The sequence below is a fragment of the Nymphalis io genome, chromosome 5 (assembly GCF_905147045.1).
Source record: "Nymphalis io chromosome 5, ilAglIoxx1.1, whole genome shotgun sequence".
NCBI classification, from domain to species: domain Eukaryota; kingdom Metazoa; phylum Arthropoda; class Insecta; order Lepidoptera; family Nymphalidae; genus Nymphalis; species Nymphalis io.
This window is the reverse complement of record NC_065892.1, coordinates 744,359-765,134: the sequence shown is the minus strand read 5'-3', so window position 1 is coordinate 765,134 and position 20,776 is coordinate 744,359. Positions and strand designations below refer to the sequence as shown.

Sequence of the window (20,776 nt, the reverse complement as noted above, 5' to 3'; positions counted from 1 at the left end):
TCACCCGCATGTTTTTGGTATTATTTAAAAAAAGTAGCCTTTGTCTTCTTGTTTCTTGTTCTTGTTGTTCTTGGGGTTTAAGCCCACTTCATAGCAAACTTCATTAAATTTTATTCTTTGTTTTAGACGTAAAAGTGTAATAGGCAGACACACAGATAAAGTTACTAGTTTAAAAAAATATTGAAAAGGCTTTTGAAGTCTTCTCAATATTAAGTTTTGAAGATGTGTGCTTAAATTAACCTACGAACAGTCAAAAGAAGGTTTCTTTCGGCCAATATATGTTTGTGATTATAGCACGTGTATATAAATATATACACGTGCTATAATAACCAACTCTATAATTAATAAGCAAGCACCGAGTTGATAGATATAATTTCACTTACAATTTTGCAACTTGCGCGTAAGTAACACACTCATATATATATATATATATATATATAGAGGTGATGTATTGTTTTTCGATAAATCTAGAATACATAGCTTTGCATATATTGATAACCTACGTTTGCTAACGTCACGAAGATCTGCCGCCATGAAGATATATTTTGTAGAAATAATTCATTTTAGTGGAGACAGTGAATCAGACATGTGACATACAACCCGTAACGTTTTAATCAGCGATTATTTCGCTGGACGGTACGGAATTGGTATTCATTGAAAATTGCACATTAAATGCAGTCTACTGGCGTGAGTTCCTGATTCTTTATGCATACAAGAGGTCGAGATTTGTCGTTTGGATTAGACAGCTCGAAGTACTGACCTCAATCTAATAGCGCACTCTAATAGAAGATGTTCTGAAGCGATGAGTAAGATCAGCGTAGCTTGCTCTCTGTAAACATCAGGAACGAAAGAATGTCATTAACGAGGAGCAGGAACATATTCCTCTCTCCAATTTTTGCTATGTTATTATTAATTTTTTAACACGTACGTTTAAGACTAACATTTTTGATGTCATTTGTCAAGGAAACTTATCTTAGCTTATTGATTATAATAGATTTAAGGATATAAATTACTTAAAATAATCGATTTGATACTGATGGAACAGCATATTTTTTGCTTCACTTCCTATGTAAATGTAATTCATTTATTTTCGAATAATTTTGTGTTCTTTTAAATAAATTATATTTCTTATAATATTCTGGGGTGAAATGGTCAGATAATATGATTGTAATCAATTTACCACTTATTGCAAAGTAAAATAAATTGGTCGCCGCTTCAACCCATCCACTTACCAAGTTCTGGTGACTAAGCCCAGTATATGACATATCATATTTTCTTTGACCTTTTCGATTTCCTTTCGTTTGACCTGTCAGTGAACTATTTATAAGCACACTGTGTGGATGCTATAAAATATGCACTTTAAGTAAAGCGATCGAAGCCAGCTAAGCATTGACTTATACAGTTATTATATTCGATAATATTGACGATTAAGCGCAGTGACCTGAGCATATGATGTATCAATTTGTAACTTACACAAATAACGTGCGCGTTATGGTATACTGAATAGATATTTGTGGATTAATGATGGATATAGTCAGTGCAAATATACATACATATGTGTGTATATATACTACTTAACCAATATACATAAATTGTAACGCGTTACGGAAAAGGTGTTAGTATATAATGTTTACTATGTAAGTCGATGCATTTCGCAGTTTTAACTGCTTTAAATACATAATGCAACTCCATAATGTTTTTGTAGTAAATATCTAAGAGCATTTTATTAAATCTGCGTATTTATACAAATAATAAATAAATATTTCCACCAAATTAGAAAAATAAAATACAAACTTTAAATAGAACGATAAGGTACAGTCAGGTAAAAACGGTACTGATGATTTACGTGGTACTTTTTTAATATTATGAAATAATAACAAGCTATCAAAATTAATACAAAGCGATAATTAATCCTTGGTCCTCTCGTATAAATATAGGTTTGACGTATGAGTGACATGCAACACGAGATGTTGTTTTTCGTGAAAAGAAAAACACCAAAAGCTTTTTATTGTTATAAAACTAAACGGAACGGAACTCATACAAATCAATCTGAATAATCGTATATAAATCTGCGTGAATCTTAACCGCTGATCGTGGGTTCAAACTCAGGCAAGCACCACTGAATTTTCATGTGCTTAATTTGTGATTATAATTCATCTCGTGGTTGACGGTAAAGAAAAACATCGTGAGGAAACCTGCATGTGTCTAATTTCACTGAAATTCTGCCACATATATATTCCACCAACCTGCAATGGAGCAGCGTGGTGGAATAAGCTCAAAACCTTCTCTTTAAAAAAAGAGAGGAGGCCTTAGACCAGCAGTGGCACATTCACAGGCTGTTACTAAATTAATTTAATAATCTATAGCTATATAATTATAATAATTATATAAATATAGAAATTTGAGTTTAAAAATTTCACTCACCCTTCAAACCGGAACACAACAATATCAAGTATTGCTGTTTTGCGGTAGAATATCTGATGAGTGGGTGGTACCTACCCAAACGAGCTTGCACAAAGCCCTACCACCAGTATTTACCAACGCATATTGTGTAAGCTTATATTATGAGATAAGCCTATGAATGTTGTTTAGAGATAGAAAAACAGTTGATGACAAAAATAAATAGTGTTTAACTAAACTAAAAATCCTATAAATAATCCCTGTATTACTGTAATCACTACAACACAACATTAGAATTGTATCAACATGACCATAATTTTGATATAATGTAACAGCTGTTATATCACTATATCTTAGTATTTTTAAGATTATTTTCGCATGATATTGTTATTAATCAATAGTGCCTACTTCGTCCGGATTATGTATCGCATAAATCACAGAGGATGCCAACTCCTGTGACAGGTTTATCGCATTGAAATCGTGATCGAAAGCTTTGGATGTATGATGTATTTCGTATAGAATATTTTATACGTGATGTCTCATCGTTCATACGTCCAATAACAGTTTCTGTTCTCCACAAATAGCGGGGGAAAGCATGAAATAAATCCAATTTTTACTGGCATATATCATGGTCAGTACGCAGCTCACGATTTATTCAGGAAATCATCCTTTGTATTTTTATTTGTACGGCCATCGAACCCACTTGAAACCAATCTTATGATGCAGTACGCGATAAGGTATTCGTTTTATTTGTTGCATACAAATTTATCTTGAACCCATCTTACCTATTGCAGGAGTTAATGTAGGAAAATATATTATGAAAATGTTATTGATATTATATAAATATGTTTTATTTTAATTATCAAATATTTTGTTCAAAGGTCCAAAGCTTTTTGGATAACTTGGCCTAGTCCAATTGATCCCTTTTCAGCGCATTTCTTATAGAACGTTTGACTTTCCATGTATTTAAACCAGGCTGCAACTTTGGGATATCTGAAACAAAATGTTTTTATGAAATATTTAATTGTTATTTTATAAATGAGACAAGATGGCCTTTTGGCTAGAACGCGTAATCCTAATGAGGGACAGACGGGATGTAATATTTACATAGACAACCGCGCACTACCCAAAGTAGACAACTTCAAATATCTTGGATCTGTGCTTACTACTGATGCAAATATCGATAAGGACGTAGACCACCGCATTAAAACCGCCTGGATAAAATGGAAATCGCTTTCGGGTGTTCTCTGTGACCATAGAATGCCCATTCTTGTAAAAGGAAAAGTGTACAAAACGGTAGTACGCCCATCCATGATCTATGGGGCAGAGTGTTGGACCATCAAAAAGACACACGAACAACAACTGCATACAAGTGAGATGAAAATGCTTAAATGGGCGGGAGGAATCACCCGGCCGGACAAAGTAAGGAATGAGTATGTCAGGGGATCGTTCAAGGTAACACCAATTGTAGAAAAATTGAACGAATGTCGACTGCGCTGGTACGGCCATATCCTGAGACGTAACGATGATCATCCTATCAAGAAAGCCTTAAATATCCCGGACCAACCGCGCGGAAGAGGGCGACCGCCCGCAACCTGGTGGTCAAACATACAAAAAGAGGCCCAGAAAGAGAATCTGAGTACACAGACAACCCAGAACAGAGCTCTCTGGCGCAGATGTACAAGGAGACCCGACCCCAGCTGAACTGGGAAGAGGGTTTGAACAAAGAAAAAGAAGAAGGTAGTTGGCCAATCAAATGATGGTCCAGCTGATGGTAAGTGGTCACCATCGCCCATAAACATTGTAAGAAATATTAACCATTCCTTACATTGGTTTGTAAACCTTGGAAACTAAGATAATATATCCCTTGTGCCTTTAATTACACTGGCTCACTCCTTTAAGCCGGAATTCACCAACTCTAAGTATTGTTGTTGTTCTGTTGTATGTTGGTATCTACCAAGACTTGCACAAACACCTTCTACCGATTAAATATATAATAAGTAATTATTTCATGACCAATTATCAACTCCCTAATCCAACTTATTTGGAATTAGCACTAAACATCAATAGGATATGGCAGATATTTACAGTTAGGTCGCCTGGCTGACGTCATCTCATTGGGATTGCTTTAGTTGGAGCACTTTCCTGTCACTTATAATACGCGTAGTGAGGGGCTAACGTGTTCAATTTATGAATGCGCGTACCAAGCGATAACGACAGCTATTAGATAAGAAGGTTGAAATTGATAAATATTTACGAGGTCGTTGTCCGATGTTTACACCGCTATATACAACAACTATATATAACAATTGTCATATAAGCGGCAATTTACAACAAAGTGGATAGTATTAAACCCCTTAATCATTAAAATATATAAGTGCCTACTTTCATGGTGATTGGTGAACTGGTGTCGAAGTATAGTAATGCCAAACAGATATACCAATATCATTTTTATAATTACGACGGGCCGGTTAGCGTGGTTGGTAGATTCTTGCTTTTCACGCCGAAGGTTGTGGGTTCAATTCCCATCCAGGACAGGACCCAGCACATTTGTGCATGAACATGTCTGTTGTCCTGAGTCTGGGTGTAATTATCTATATAAGTATGTATTTACAAAAGAGAAGTAGTATATGTAGTAGTAGTATATCAGTTGTCTGGTTTCCATAGCAAAAGCTTTGTACAAGCTTAATTTGGGATCAGGTGGCAGTTTGTGAAAAATGTCCCAGGATATTATTATTATTTTCATAATATAAAAGATGACTGTGAAGTTACTTAATTGGTGAGTTGTTAAGGGCTTCCAATCCGTCTAGATAGGTTAGAAATGGCCTATTTCATTAATTTCTTTCAAACTCCTAAGCTTATTTAAAGGATAGAAACTAATATGCGACAAGGTACATTGTACACATGTACAAGTATGTATACTTTATCGAGTATATTTCTTTTATCTATCTGTTTATCTATATATCTATGATAGGATCCACTTATTATACTTATAATTAACCTACTCATACAATAATATTATAATATATAAAAGATTGAAAAAAACAATAAATTAATAGAGATTAAGGATGTTTAACTTTTTTTTATTAGTTTTAGTAGTAGAGTTATATTGTGGTTATTCAATCAAATTCACATAAAAAAACTTATTGAAATAATTAAAATTAAAGTTTTAACTCACTTGTTAGCGTCGATCGGAACAATATGGCGCATTGCCGAAACCGACGCGAGAATGGAAATGTCAGCGATTGTCATATTATCACCGGCTACAAACTTGGTGTTGGACAGAAAAGCCTCCAGGAAGCTGTACGCCTCATCTAAGTCTTTTAGCTGTTTTTCTGTTGGCTTTCTGATGCCTTCAAATATTGCAGAATACTGGAATAAAAAATGTTATTGTACGACGAATTATTAATTATGAATCCTGAACAGCAGAGTTCTTAGAAAAGACTCGACACTAAACGCAGAACACCTTACGAGTGATCATCACCGCGCATAGACATTGGCTCTGAAATAAATATTACCTTTGGGACCTATGTCCCTTGTACCTGTTACTCTGACTCACCCACACTTCAAACTAGATCACAACAATACATTGCAGTTTGGCAGTAGAATTTGTGAGGAATAGATGTGGGTGTGAATCAGAATAAATCAGAAAAACCTCGTATCTCAGAAGTATGATAATAAGCAGCATATTTTTCACTCTACATCAGTATCATTTTTAAATTACTTACGGTTATAGAACGGACGCGGAAGAAGAGAAGTGTGTCAAAAAACAATTTTTGGTCGACCAAAGCCCTTTTCTTTAGATCTTTAGGGTATAAAGAATCGTCTTTGCCGTATTTCTCGGTTAAATAAGTGAGAATAGCGTGGCTGAAAAAAAAGTGATATGTAAAGTATTATACACAAGTTTTTCAATATACAACTGACTACATTCACACTAACTGTTTCGCAACAAGCGGTTCGTTAACTTAGATGCAATACTTGCCTATTTTTAACCCCTTTATATTTAGTTTTTCAAATCAAAACAAATCAAATATTTTTTTATTCAAGTATACTCATAAGGGCATTTTTAAATCATCATTCATCATTGAGTTATATTACAGTAATAGAAGTAAATTTAATGCTACCATCGGATTACGAGATTGTGGGAATAGATTTGTGTGCTACACCACTACACTTGGCTAGCCTTCATTAAGATTGGCCGTGGCCATCTTTATTCAAGAGGATAATACTTTTAGCATAGTAATTAAATATAAAAATATGTTTACCTGTCGTGTATAATTAAGTCATCGTCCTCCAGTACAGGGATGGTGTGCATTGGGTTTTTCTAAAACAGACGTAAAATAAAATTATAACTTGCTTGTGGTTCATTTATTCTGTCCAAGTATCAAATTCCTATTTCAATTCAGTTTTTAAAGCGAAACATTTTATAAAAATAAAATTTGTGAGGTTTCAAGAAAATTTTCCTTCAAGAAATTACTAGTAAATAATTTTATGACTTGGTTCATCAGTTGGATAATATGTTTTTACAAAAGATAAGACAAGTTGATAATGTTTTTGTTCTTAAGATACGTAAGATGACAGAAACAGATGCATACACATGCGCACACATAATATGTAATCACACACACAAAATAATTCAGGTGACCTTCATATAGAGGGTTATTTGTAAAACACTAAACACTAATAATCTTCCAGGACTATAAATTTAAAAATAAAGTCTGTGACTTTAAATAAAAACATTTTTTTAAATAGACGAGTACAAAAACACAACGTAATTATATATTCATTATCAATAAGCACATCAAAATGTAATTATGTTTTTTTTACAATTGCATAGTACACGTAATATAATCATAAGTATGTCTGTTATTAAGTCGAATGCCCTTCAACTTTGCTATTAAGAAGACGATTATTTATAATAATATTCTCACGGCCAAGTCATGCCTTACATTAATATTGTGCAAGCCATAACAACAAGTACAAATACATGAATTGTTAGTTTATTTTACTATATATATTTAATGAATGACGTTCAAATCGATGTCGGCCTTGGCGGCCCTTCTCAGGATAAACTACGCAACTGCGGGGGTTATATTATAGTGCACAAGTGTGTGTGCAAGTGTAGGTGTATTCTCTATATCTCACTCTCATAATTCGATGAGACGGTAGATCCGACATGACCGGAAAGAGTTCAGGCGTAGGACCCACGGCCTTACGTGCATTACGAGACACGAGAGTATAAACACACTGTTACTGAGCCCTTTTTAATGGCCCAATCTGCTACGGCTTTGAAATCAGGATTTTTAAAGGAAACACGCAAAAAAAAACGTATAAATGTGAGTCAGTTTTCAACTTTTCGCAAATCTCTTAACTTTGTGCTGACATTTGTGTTTTGTCTTTGTAAAATACATCTAATTTTGTTTAATAAAACTAAACAATCCTAAAAATGGATTGCCTGGAATTCAACTTCTAGATAATGTACGAGAAAGTAGTGTAGTTAAAAATTAATAGAGTGATACGTTTACAGAAACAACAACCTCTGCGAGAGGAGGGAATATTATGATTTATAAAGAAATGTTAAAAAAACTATTAACAAATAAGGCGTTATAATAATAATATCCTGGGACATTATCCACACACAGCCATCTGATCTCAAACTAAGCAGCGCTCATTCTATGGAAACCAGACAACTGATATACTACTTTTCTTTTGTAAATACATACTTATATAGATAATTACACCCAGATTCAGGATAAACAGACATGTTTATACAAACAAATGTCTGTCCTGGGTGGGAATCGAACACACTACCTGCGGCGCGAAAGGCAAGTATCTAACAACCACGCCAACCGACTCGTTATACTGTACAAGACTGAAAAGAGTTTAAAATATTTGTTGATTTTCCTACCAAATCGAATCAAATGTATTTATTTAAGTACAATTTACAATAAAGCATTTTTGAATTGTTAATATGTTAACTCTTTCACCGTTTCGCAGAGCAGTCTCCAGCGAAAAGGAACGGGATAAAACTCGCGTAGTTGCTCTTTTAAAGCAAATCTGATTTACAATGTGCTAAGTATACACAATTATTGTTTTGATCAGTCCTGCGTTGGCTTGAAGCAAATCGTATATGATTATTATATGTTTTATATTTTGATTGAAGTATAAGAGTAACTACCGAGTTTCTTGCCCATATTTCTCGGTAGAATATACATTCCGAAACATTGGTAAATTTACATTAAATTTAACGTTGTAAAATTACGATACAAAAATTCGACGCTTCTTATATAAGCTATATTTTGATTTTATAATAAGTGTTTTTGATGTGTAAACATCTAAGCGCTCGTTACACGGGGGCTCTCGTAAAACTGAGACTTCAAGTGTCAGACGAGTAAGCGTAAGATTTCGAGCGTCAGATGACGTCAGCGTAAGATTTCGATAGTCAGATGACGTCAGTGTATTATTTATTATTTACACATCAATTCTTGTGAATAACTTGGCACTCATACATTTTTTTGTTTCTGATATTATACTACTTTAACGAACGGGAAGCATGTAACTTTATAGAAATAAAATCCTATGGGAAGGAATGCAAGTGGGTCAGAATGTTAAGTTATTCACATTATCTCTGAAACTTTTAGTCAATGATATTAAATTATATGAATAAATATACATCGTATAAAAATTATTTTGATCGTATTGCGTTCAAGGATCGTCAGTTTGAGTTTGAACTTACTAAAGTTGTTGGCACTTGTCTGAAGGTTTCTATCATCGTATTTTCAAAGGTTGCGCCGAGCTGTATCGATGTTACAGATAATTTGATAAGGCTTCGCAGCGTTTGCTGACAGTAGCTAGTTGATTATTATTTATTTATTTAATAAGGATGGACAATAATACACTTACACTAATTACACTAGCTTATTAGAAGATTTGTAGTATTTTTATGTAATATATTTGCATCACATACAAGATTTGACGGCGGTTTATTTTTGTTGTATTAATAACTATAATTTAAAGCTTATTAGTCAATTATATTAAATAATATGAAATTATAATATATATACGTTATTTAATTTAGATTTTTTTATATAATTAAGTTATATTAATTACTATATAATAAAAAATAACGTCCTCCAGACCGATTTCGGCCACTGCAGCCAATCTCAAGAGAGATTAGTCAACTGCGCAGGACATATTATAGTGCACAGGTGTATTCTTTCTTCTATTACTCTCATAATCCGAGAGGACATCAATCCGACACGACCGGCGCAGAGCCAACGGCTTTACGTGCTTTCCGAGGCACGGGAGTGTACACACTTCCAACTTCCAGACTCCAGGATGCTACTGAGAATTTTCTGACAGAAAAACCCAATAACTTTTTATGGGCCCGACCTGGGCCACCGGGTCTGCGGCCTTACATCAAGCCACTAGACCAACGAGGTAGTGCAGTGTACTATATAATAAATGAATTTTAATAATAAATGTATAACATACATACATATTTTTTACATTGTGTCTTTGTGATATATCCGTGGTACCATAGAAGCTCTACTGTTTATAGAAATCGTGTTAATTTGCCTACAATCAGTCGATACGTCTGTTTGCAGTGTAAACAGTACGAGGCAGTTTATGGCTGATTTACATCTTGTTTTCATTTAGTACATATAGGTACGAAGGTTAGTTCCACGCCGGTAATGTATAGGATTGTTGATAGACTAATATTATTCATATTGGTATGTTTATTTATACCGTTAATTACATTGCCCAACAACTCTATTTTGCCAATATATAATAGAGGTACGTGTTAAATTCAGATCTTGCAGTATTTCACATGTTTGCTTTGGGTATTATTGGGTAGTACTATTGGCTTTTTTATATAAATAGTTTCCACCCGTGGCTTCGACGGTGTAAGGAGTTTAGATAATAGGTATATATTTTTATGTTCCCCTGATGTCTTTGCGAAATCCATCATGATCATGTTCACTAGTTTAAATGTGAGTGCGTAACAAATAAATAATCTCACGTTCCCGTTTATAATATTAACGAATAAAATAAAATGTTACTAAATTAAAGGTTCCGGGTTCAAACCCAGACAAGGACCATAGAGTATTCATTTGCTTGATACAAGCACAAGCTTGTAATCCATTTCATTCAAAGCTCCAAACTTTGCCTTATACTCTTCGAGCGGAAGGGGTCATTGCTTAGGCAAATATTATACATATTATACTATATCGAAAAAATATTATTTAACGTGTGGAAAAATCCTAATCACTTGATTGGTTATAATTAATTAAATACTTTATATATAATATAATAGTAATCAAAATATTTTATATCTTAGACCTAAACTAATTAAATTGAAATTAAATAAAAAAACTAAAGCAATAAAATATTTTTTATTCCATAAAAAATACGCTGTCCAAAAGATTGTCGTGTGATATTGTATCAAATATCACTGGCGCTATTACACATTCTGAACTAGGTAAGCGTTGAATCTTGCTTTAAAAAAAAAACGAAAATATGTCTCATAATATTTTATTTGGACAAAATAAGTTTAAAAACTTTAAAAATTCGATTGAAAAAATAACATGCGCTTGTATTAGATTCAAGTTATATGAAATCATTCCCTTTTTTTAATATTCTTTATTAAATAACTTGTACATAATGTCCTAAAACTTAATGAGACAATGCAAATTGCTATTGTTTGACATAATATACGTACATTAGAATTTCATAATAATAAACTAATCTTAAAAAGGATACAGCTAATTGTTTAAGCAATGCAAATAACCTAACAATCCAAGCACGAATATCACTTAACCGGATTTAATTTTTTATCAATTACATATAATGGATGTACGTTTACGACTGGGATATATATGCTATCATTACGTATAGTATATACGCATATATACATATTAAAAAATACACATATTTATTTAAACATATTTATATGTTTATATTATTCCATACACGACGATTTCAACATAAACAGGATATATTATTTTATGGAAATAAAATAACGGTCGTTTATTTTATTTTTTTATAAGATACGTTTCATTTTATTATTTATTTCATTATATTATACAAATCAGTGTGTATTATTAAACTCAGATTAAGTTATATTAAGTTAATACAAGCGTTATAAAGATTTAGGCATTCGATTTAAATTAATATTCTAAATGCGAAAGTTTGTTGTTTTGTTACGCTTTTACGTAACTAGTGAACCGATCGTCATTTTATTTTGATAACCCTTTTCAGAGGTACAGATAAGGATAAGGAGTAGACCCCCCCCCCAAACAGCGGGTAAAGCCGCAAACGGAAACTAGTAGATATATTATGATTATAAATTATATTAAATTAGGTAAAGACCCAAGTAATTTGTAGGTTAAAAAGTTTCGTAGGTTGACAGTTACTTACCTTCACATATTCCGGTTTTAAGTGGTCTTTAGATAGAAGGTTTACATCAATCATCTCAACGGGGACGTTGTGCACGTCGCAGATCATCAACACAGCGCACACGGGCGGACTCAAGTCCATTTTGTACAATTTCAACGGCATCTAAATTTGAAAAAAAAAAAAACGTTATATAAACCAAAATTGTTACAATTAAATATAATAATAATGGTTATTATACATAGTTATAGTATATTTATAAGTACATTATATATGTTGTGTATAATGTGACGCTGAACAAGTAAATATATTCTCAATCAAACATTCTAAAATAAATTGACATTTTTAATTCATATTCGAAATAGTTAATAAACAAAAATTACTTACTGTGATGTGAATTAAATATTAATTAATAAATAAATATAATCAGCTACTTTTTAGCTGTTGATAGCGATGAGTAAATAGTATTATCACAACCGGCATGTAACACACTCGGATGATAACTGACACACGACCGACATAGCTGCAATTATTTTATATAAATAGCCAAAGATACGTTCCGTGTCTTTTTCTCCTTAGATTCTCTACCTATTTATTTATTTAATTAATTTGTTTTATTGCTCAAGAATAAAAATAAAACTGTATTCGATGTAGAATGTACACTTACCTATTGACCATTAATAATAATCTACTACCATTTTGGTAAGAAACACCTCAGACCCGAGAAGAACTGGCCAAAGAAACTCAGCGGGATTTTTCCTTTTTTTAACAATTGTATTTACAATGCAATTATTCTTATTTCTATTTGAGACGGCCCGGAGGCGATCGTTTCATTCCCAAGGTTTTTTATCATCTAAGAAGTCATTATCTTTATGTCCTCACGCAGACGTTCCTTAACGATTTTCTTGAAATTTGCAATTTAATAATTTTGAATGTTTTTTGGGACCTGGAGTATGTCACAATTTATCTAAAAATATTTTATAAATGTATACACGAACATACATAAAATTATCAAGTAAGTTATTAAGAAGCGAAAGTTAAGATTTATATTCCTTTATATTTGGTACTTGAAGAAATTTTGGGGCTTAGATAATATATTACGCAAACCACTCTCTTCTGCAACACAAAGATGGCATTGATGTCAGCTGCATTAACACAGAGCAGAATGCCATAGGATATTATCAAAATATTTTTTATTTAAATAAACCTTTACAAGTACTCATGAATCGTCAAGCGCTACATCGGTCGGAATGTGGATTATGCTTTGGAAGTGACTAAAATAAACAAGGCGAGCTGTATCGAATGCTGCTTAGCTTTGTCACGAATGGAGGCCTTATTATAGTTTAAAAGTTATAGTTATACCAAGAAATTTTGTAGCGTCAGTCATCCCCATTTAGTAGGATATTAGTTTTATACATTTCGAGTATAACAGTTGTTTTACTATTTAACAGTAAATTATTTATTTTATCAAGCCAGTCTACTATTTTTGAGAGAGCATTGTTCACATATTGATTTACACTAGCAAGCAACTTTAGGTGACTTTAGCTACTGATGACGTCATTAATCTTGTGTAAGAAATAAGAATAGAAAAAGAAGTGATCGAAACTTGTAAGTTCGTTTATGTTTTATTGTTTTAGAATCTTTATGGTTTAATTTCAATTAATAGGCGACCACTAGTCATCTATAGTTATAGGTATTGTTAATTATCTTGTTGTTAACACGAACGGGTTACAAAATAGTTTTTTTTTTATCGATAATCGTATCTCCACGTGTGTTGTTCGTGCCTTTGGTGTATTTTCTATTAGTTGGATTAACGTTATTTTTAACTTTTTAAATTCAAGAATCATTTAGATAGAGCACGGTGATTTTGTACTTTTTATAATTACATGAACCTTTTTGGACGCAATAAAAATTTTAGCTGATAAAAAAGTAATAAAAACTACTAACTATAATTAATTGTATACACTGTTGTTTTAAGATAAGAATATCAACTTCGATAACTATTGTATGAATAGTTAAAACGATATATACTTATGTAACGAAAAAAAAATTTGTAAATTTCATCGCATATTAAGAACTAAAATTTAATATTTTTGTCGCCTACTATATTCAGTACAATATTTTAATTATTTATTTGAATTATAAAATAAGGCGGTATGCTTTGTTTGTTCAGTATATTAACGCAAGAACTACAAATTCGATTGACACGAAATTTTTATATTATGGTTGAGTTTGGTTAGAGGACACATTTGTGATGTCGCAGGCACAACGGCCTCGACGCGGACTTGGAGAGACGGCTGTGGGCCACTTATCGCCAGCTGAAAAAGGAGCTGCAGCAGGTGATAAGTCAAGTTAAGGAGAGAGCAAGGGAGGAGCTTCTGGTGGGCCTGAACCGGCCCAGGGTGGCAGCAGCGCTTATAAGCTTCGGGCCGAGTTGGATAAAATGCTGCCTGAAGCTCCATCTTCCATCCAGGATCAGGCCCAGATATCTCATCTTTTTTTTTTTTATAGAATAGGAAGGTGGACGAGCATATGGGCCACCTGATGGTAAGTGGTCACCAAACGCTCTTAGACATTGGCATTGTAAGAAATGTCAACCATCGCTTATAGCTAATGGGCCACCAACCTTGGGAACTAAGATTTTATGTCCCTTGTGCCTGTAATTACACTGGCTCACTCACCCTTCAAACCGGAACACAACAATATCAAGTATTGCTGTTTTGCGGTAGAATATCTGATGAGTGGGTGAATATCTGGGCTTGCACCTTAATCACCGTCCCTTGGACGGTGATAGACGCCCCTCGAGGGGGACCCCGACGTGGACCGTGGAATAGGAGGGCCTCTGTTTTTGTGACAGAGACCCTCAAGCCCAGCATCCCAATCCGGTCCATTGTGAGTGACACTCCGATCTCAGCCAGACGGGCCGCATCCTGAAAGGTCCACCCCGTCGCCGTGATGAGAGTGTCATCCGCGTAGCACAACACCCTCATCCTGGGAAGGATAGTGGCCCTCAGGAGCCAATTGAATCCGACGTTCCACGGGATTGGGCCGAGTACCGACCCCTGTGGAACGCCGCAGCCTACCCAACGCCGGACAAGTGGCCCATCACCCCCCTCGCAGAGGACCACTCGGTCCCGGAGGTATGCCCCCAACAGTCTTTTGAGATAGAAAGGCACCCCGTGGTATCGGAGTGACCTTATAGTCTCGAAAGAAAGACTGTTGAAAGCGTTCGCTACGTCCAGCAATACCGCCAGGACTACATCCCCTCGGGCCACCACCTCCGTGGTCCAGGTCTTTAGGGCGTCCAGGGTGTCAATCGTTGATTGACCCTCCCTGAACCCGTACTGAGCCTCTGAAAGACCCGGGCCCACCTCGTTGAGGTGCTGAATAAGACGGGCAGCGAGGATCTTCTCGAAGAGCTTGCCCGTCTCATTCAGCAGCACAATTGGCCTATATGCCGAAGGAGAATCGAGTGGACGCCCCTCCTTCGGCAACAGAACCAACTTTCCCGTCTTCCACAGCTTTGGAAACTGCCCACTGGAAAGACATTCATCAAACAGTTCCCGATGCCTGCCACCTAGATGTTCCAGGGCGTCACGCAGAACACGCCCTGGAACCCCGTCCGGACCCGGCGCTGTGGTTCTGGCCCTCAATCGTTTGAGGGCCATCTCCATCTCTCGCTCCGTAAGGTGTGGTGGAGCCACACTGTCATCTGTTACAGAGCGAGGGGGCATACTTGGTGGGACGTCTTCGCCTGGTTGGGGAAATAGTTCACCAACCAGTCGCAGGAGGAGATCCGGCGGCAACATTTCCGTCGCAGGGGCGCCGTGTGTGCGGAACTTTCCTCGCACACCACGGTACGGGCGGTCCCACGGGTCCCGCCAACCCAACGCCTCCTACCCAATGTAAGAGGGCCGGAAACACCATGTCGGCGTTTATACGTTGGCGTGGTACGCTCTATGGCGTTGTACGGTGCACCCATTTGGGTGGATGCTCTCACCGCTCGTAACAGAGCTCTTCTGCGAAGGCCGCAAAGAGTCATAGAGGTGAGAGCGATACGTTCAGGCTGACGCAGGTACTTACCGGAAACGGTTGTTTCGGTAAGTACCTGAACCGGATAGCGAGGCGGGCGGTGACACCCTCCTGCCATTAGTGTGGTGCGCCTTCGGACACAGCGTGCCACACTCTGATGGAGTGTGCCGCTTCGGGACCTCAGCGACTGTCCCTAGCGGCCTTAGTCGGTGAAGACCTCTCGCTGCCGAGTGTGATAAACGCCATGCTTGGTAGCGAGAGGTGCTGGTTGGAGACGGTCTCCTTCTGCGAAAATGTCATGTCGCAGAAGGAGGCAGCGGAGCGGGAGCGTGAGGAGAAGGCCTCCGCTGACTCGCTTCGCCGAATAAGACCGGGGAGAAGGCGTCGGCGTATGCGCATCTTCTCCTCCCGCCGTAAGTGTTGCCGGGTCTTTGTACCCTGAGAACCCCCTAGGATTTAGAGGCCTGCAGAGGCATCGGGGCGTCACATTAGTATGCGCAAGCGATCCCGTGACGCCCCTCGAAAAGGTGGTGTGGGTACCGGCGGGTTTTTTAGTAGGTATTTCGGCGCAAGCTCGGCGCTGGCGAGTCCCACATACCGCCCCACTTCAAGTTGGGAAAACGCGTAAACGCGTTTTTCCAGCGAAACAAAAAAAAACATTTGTGATACATTGTTTATTTATATTATGTAATTGTCGACGTAGTTGACAGGAATCTCCAAACCCGGGCAAGCACTACTGACTTCTCCTGTGCTTATTGTATGTATAATTCACCCCGTGCTCGGCGGATTAAAATCTGCCACTTACGTATCCACCAATTTGCTTTGGATCAGCTTGGTGGAATGACCTTCAAGTACTGGCACATTTACAAACTATTATTTTAATTATACTTCAAAAATATTTAAATGGGAAAATTTTTAACGATAGGTTTAGTTAAATTTGTTTGTCACACATTATAAATCCATGTCGTTATAAAGACCATATTCACCTTACATGTTATCTTTATAAATAACCCTAATAAATAAGGAAATTGAATTTGGCCGTGATATTCAAATATATTAAAATATAGATAAGATATATAAGGATAGTGTGTGCGTACATACAACATAGAAACATTATATTTACTTATTGATTGTTAAATTAGAAACTACCACCGGATAAGAAATACTTTGACCTGAGAAAAATCACCAAATGAAACAGTTGGTTTTTATATCAGGTAAATTTTAAGCATAAAAAGAAATAGGCAGGAGGCAATCGTCATTCGATAAATCGAACATTCCGAAGGTGTTCTATTATCCTTAAACTCAATCAATCAATCAATCAACAGCCAATCATTGTCCACTGCTGAACATAGGCCTCTCCCAAGGTGAACCAAAGCTCCCTGTCCTCCGCCTTCCACATCCAGTTGGTGCCCGCCACCTTTTTACGGTCATCGGTCCACCTGGCTGGAGGGCGCACTACGCTGCGCTTGCCGATTCGCAGTCTCCACTCGTCTGCTCCAACGGTCATCGGTCTTATGGCATACGTGACCAGCCCACTCGCACTTCAGCCTGCTAATTTTGCAAGCTATGTCGGTGACTCCGGTTCTTTTCCGGATAATTTCATTTCTGATCTTATTCTTCAAAGATACTCCGAGCATAGCTCGCTCCATAGCACGCTGAGCGACTTTGAATTTGTGGACTAGCCCCGCAGTTAGTGTCCACGTTTCGGCACCGTATGTCATGGCAGGCATTGGTTGAAGACTTTTGTCTTCAAACATTGCGGTATAGACGATAAAATTAATTATATAAAAATAATATAAACCCACTAATTGTATAATATTCTTTTGCACACAAACGTTCTCTTACAAAATTGTTAAACATTTTATTCATTTTAAAAATTTTGGGATCCTTCATTCTACTTTAGAGCTACAGTCGAGTAACAAAAATTATTAATTTGTGTTTATTCCTTGTACTAATGTTATGATTATCACATTTTCTCAAAAAATCATTAATATTTTCACGTACATTACAGAATATGTATTGAGAAGCAACAGTTAATATTTTGATTTCTTTAAATTTCTGTCTTAGATATTGATAAGTTGATAGTGATTGTATCAATAAGTGACCGTTACAAGATGCCCAGCAGTAAAAAAGAACTCGAAACTGACCGCAGAAAACGACCGTGAAATGTCAGAAAGTGATATGCGACATTGACCATAATAATCATAACATTACAAGAATACACGCATCATAATAGTATATCACCATAAGTCGGTTGTCAATATTACAGTGATGAGTAACGTGAGTTATTACAAAATAGCAAATGAACTTTGAAATTAATGGTTATTGAAAACATACCATACGTAAGGTAACCTTACGATATTTTGCTTCACCGCTAAACACGAGATTAATCCCAATTAGTCCTAACTGATATTATAAATGTAAAAGTGATTGTGTTGTGTGAGGACCTACAGGATGGGCAGGGTACTTAGTATCTGATGAACACATCTACTTCCCTCGTGGTCGGTAATTAGTTATTTATAAGTGTGACATTTTACCCTCTACCCTCCTTATTCCACTCCAAGATATCCATAACAAGAGGCCATGGTCTAGTTATGACATTGTAGACATTGTTATAAACTTTGATGGCTTTCAAGTTGAACGCAGTACACAATACTCAAAGTTGAATGAACATCATGTTGAAATAACAGTACAACTTAAATATTTCCATTATCATTTTGATGTTTGTATTTGCGTCTCACATTTTAAACAGCAACAGCCTATTGATATCCCGATGAGATATAAAAAAAGAATCTCGCTGAGTTTCTTTTGCCGATCCTCAGGTCTGAGGTGTTTATTTCCGAACCGTTGGTAGATTTATGACAATCAATAAGTAAGTGTAACGATTATATATTGAATAAAGATTTTGACTTTGAACCGCCTAGTCCCAGTGACGCTTGCGTGAGCAGGAATATCACTGAACTGAACCTAGCGAATTTACTAATTAATTCTTTATTAAGCAATTGTTAAAACAAATTCGAATTACACATATAAAACGACTCTAAGACGTTTCTGTAAGCGGTCATGAATTCCACATAAATTTCGCTCCGTTAGTAAAGCTCTGGTTATATAGTTGTGAAACTAGTAAGATAAATAGAATGTTGGGAAGAAACGTTGAGTGTGCGCTGCATATAAATTGTCGGAGTTAGAGTTTAGTTGCCAGGTTATAAGACATACAGAGCGATTAAAAATATATTTTATCGTTACAAAAGATAGATAAATTCTGCTTAAATTATTCTGCAAAAAATAGGTTTTATTCAACGCTAACGTTAGCCGAGTTAGTCCAGTGTATTTAACGCGGGGGGATCTTAACCGAAATTGGTGGTACAAATTTTTATGTGATTATTTTTTATTTATAATAAAATTTAGATTAATTTTATAACTCAGTATCCGTCGAATTGTCTCGTGGAATAAGCTCCAAGCCTTATCCTGAAGGGGAGTGACTTCTCCCAGTGGAACATATATTGGCTGTTATTTATATTACTTTAGCGTAACATTAATTTCATGTTTTTTATATGATTTCACACGAGGTATTTTACAAATGATCATTCATTTTTATTTATATAGGTTTTTTTTTGTCATTGGCGTATTATTTAATTTCCATTTATAGTTTTTGTACCCGGAAAAATCGTTATAATATTCATATGCGTTTTTTTTAAATAAAAAAACGCATTCGGGTGTATTAATTTATTTACAGAACTACCATCAAAATTGTACATTTCATACATTAATAAAATAATAATTTTTAAAAACCACCCAACGCATATTGAAATATAACTAAAAAAAAGAAAATTATAATTTTGTAAATAACGTGTTGGAGTATTTTAATTAGGTAAACTAAAAGAAATCTTTAGTTGAAAAACACATAGGACTTTTTTGAGTCAACTAATATTCATACTATATTTGTTATATTTCAAGTAGTGCAGATTGGTCTGGGTACCTACCATTCTGGGATATCAAGTTATTCTAGCACAAAACAGAAATCATTTGTATTGATGAATTCCTATTCGAGCGATCGAAGAGAAAAGTTGAATTTATGTTGCATAAAGATCACCTGGCTATATATATTGAGTCGTTGAATCTTTTTGTTTCGTACGTGTAAACTTGTTGAAATATGTGAGTAAAAATCCTCGAATTGCGCTATTCTAGCCAACACTCAGCCAGGAGGGTAAGAGGGCGGCTTTAGTAAATGTCCCGTGTCCGACTGTCCGCATTTGGGCGACCATTACGGAAAGATTAATGGCGTCATCTTGTCCTCACAGACAATCACCGCTTTGAGCAATAACCACAATGGCAACTGACTACAACGAATTTAACCCCTGATTGTAATTTATACGCCGAGTTGGCTCAGTGGCCATAACATAAGAAGAATGCAGATTCACATCCAGGAATGTGCTTAATTTGTATTTATAATTCATCGTGTTTAGCGGTGAGGGAAAATATCGTAAAAAAAGGATTTTTCCGCAGCATTGAGCAGCGTGGTGTTATATACTCTAAACCTTTTCCTCTAAAGGTGAGCGTTTGGTCACGAGTGTAACATTTAAAGGCTTATTTACTTTTGTTATATATATTTTTTCATAAAAGTTTGATGTAGTCGGCCAGGTAAATCATTGACGAGTTACCATGCTTATTGATGTGTAATGTTGATATAAAGTTGCAATTTCCTGAACTCCAGACCCCTTGGGCTGTTGCAATACCCACTCAACAATATACGCTTAAGTGGACAGGAAAATGGGAATATAAGTAATTCTCGGAGAATAGACTTGTTTTTTTCTTATTTGGAAAGAAAACATTACAGTTCATTTGTCGATTGCCCGTATCCCATTTCTTGAGGACAATGTAAAGGATTTTCTTTCCTCTATCGAATATTAAAACTTTTGTCATATGATTTAAGCTCTTCTTATAAATA

The 20,776-nt window shown here is 35.7% G+C and overlaps 1 protein-coding gene across 1 annotated transcript; it reads right to left on the bottom strand.

Annotated features, from left to right (window-relative positions):
* Window positions 1-3,238: 3,238 nt before the first annotated feature.
* On the bottom strand, window positions 3,239-12,329 carry LOC126768799 (glutathione S-transferase 1-like). Its single transcript, XM_050487143.1, has 6 exons — window positions 12,184-12,329; window positions 11,821-11,961; window positions 6,666-6,724; window positions 6,129-6,267; window positions 5,579-5,772; window positions 3,239-3,393 (listed from the first exon to the last, which is right to left on the bottom strand). Exons 2-6 carry the CDS (start codon window positions 11,959-11,961, stop codon window positions 3,276-3,278), a joined length of 651 nt encoding a protein of 216 aa, XP_050343100.1. The 5' UTR covers window positions 12,184-12,329; the 3' UTR covers window positions 3,239-3,275.
* Window positions 12,330-20,776: the final 8,447 nt, after the last annotated feature.

What these genes read in the sequence shown, in the direction of transcription:
- LOC126768799 (XM_050487143.1), bottom strand. Translation starts at nt 11,961, where the DNA reads ATGCCGTTGAAATTGTACAAAATGGACTTGAGTCCGCCCGTGTGCGCT. An exon ending in TAAAACCGGAATATGTGAAG is followed by an intron (nt 6,725 to 11,820) that starts GTAAGTAACTGT and finishes CGTCTGTTTTAG; the next exon opens with AAAAACCCAATGCACACCAT. An exon ending in TCCGCGTCCGTTCTATAACC is followed by an intron (nt 5,773 to 6,128) that starts GTAAGTAATTTA and finishes TTTTTATTCCAG; the next exon opens with TATTCTGCAATATTTGAAGG.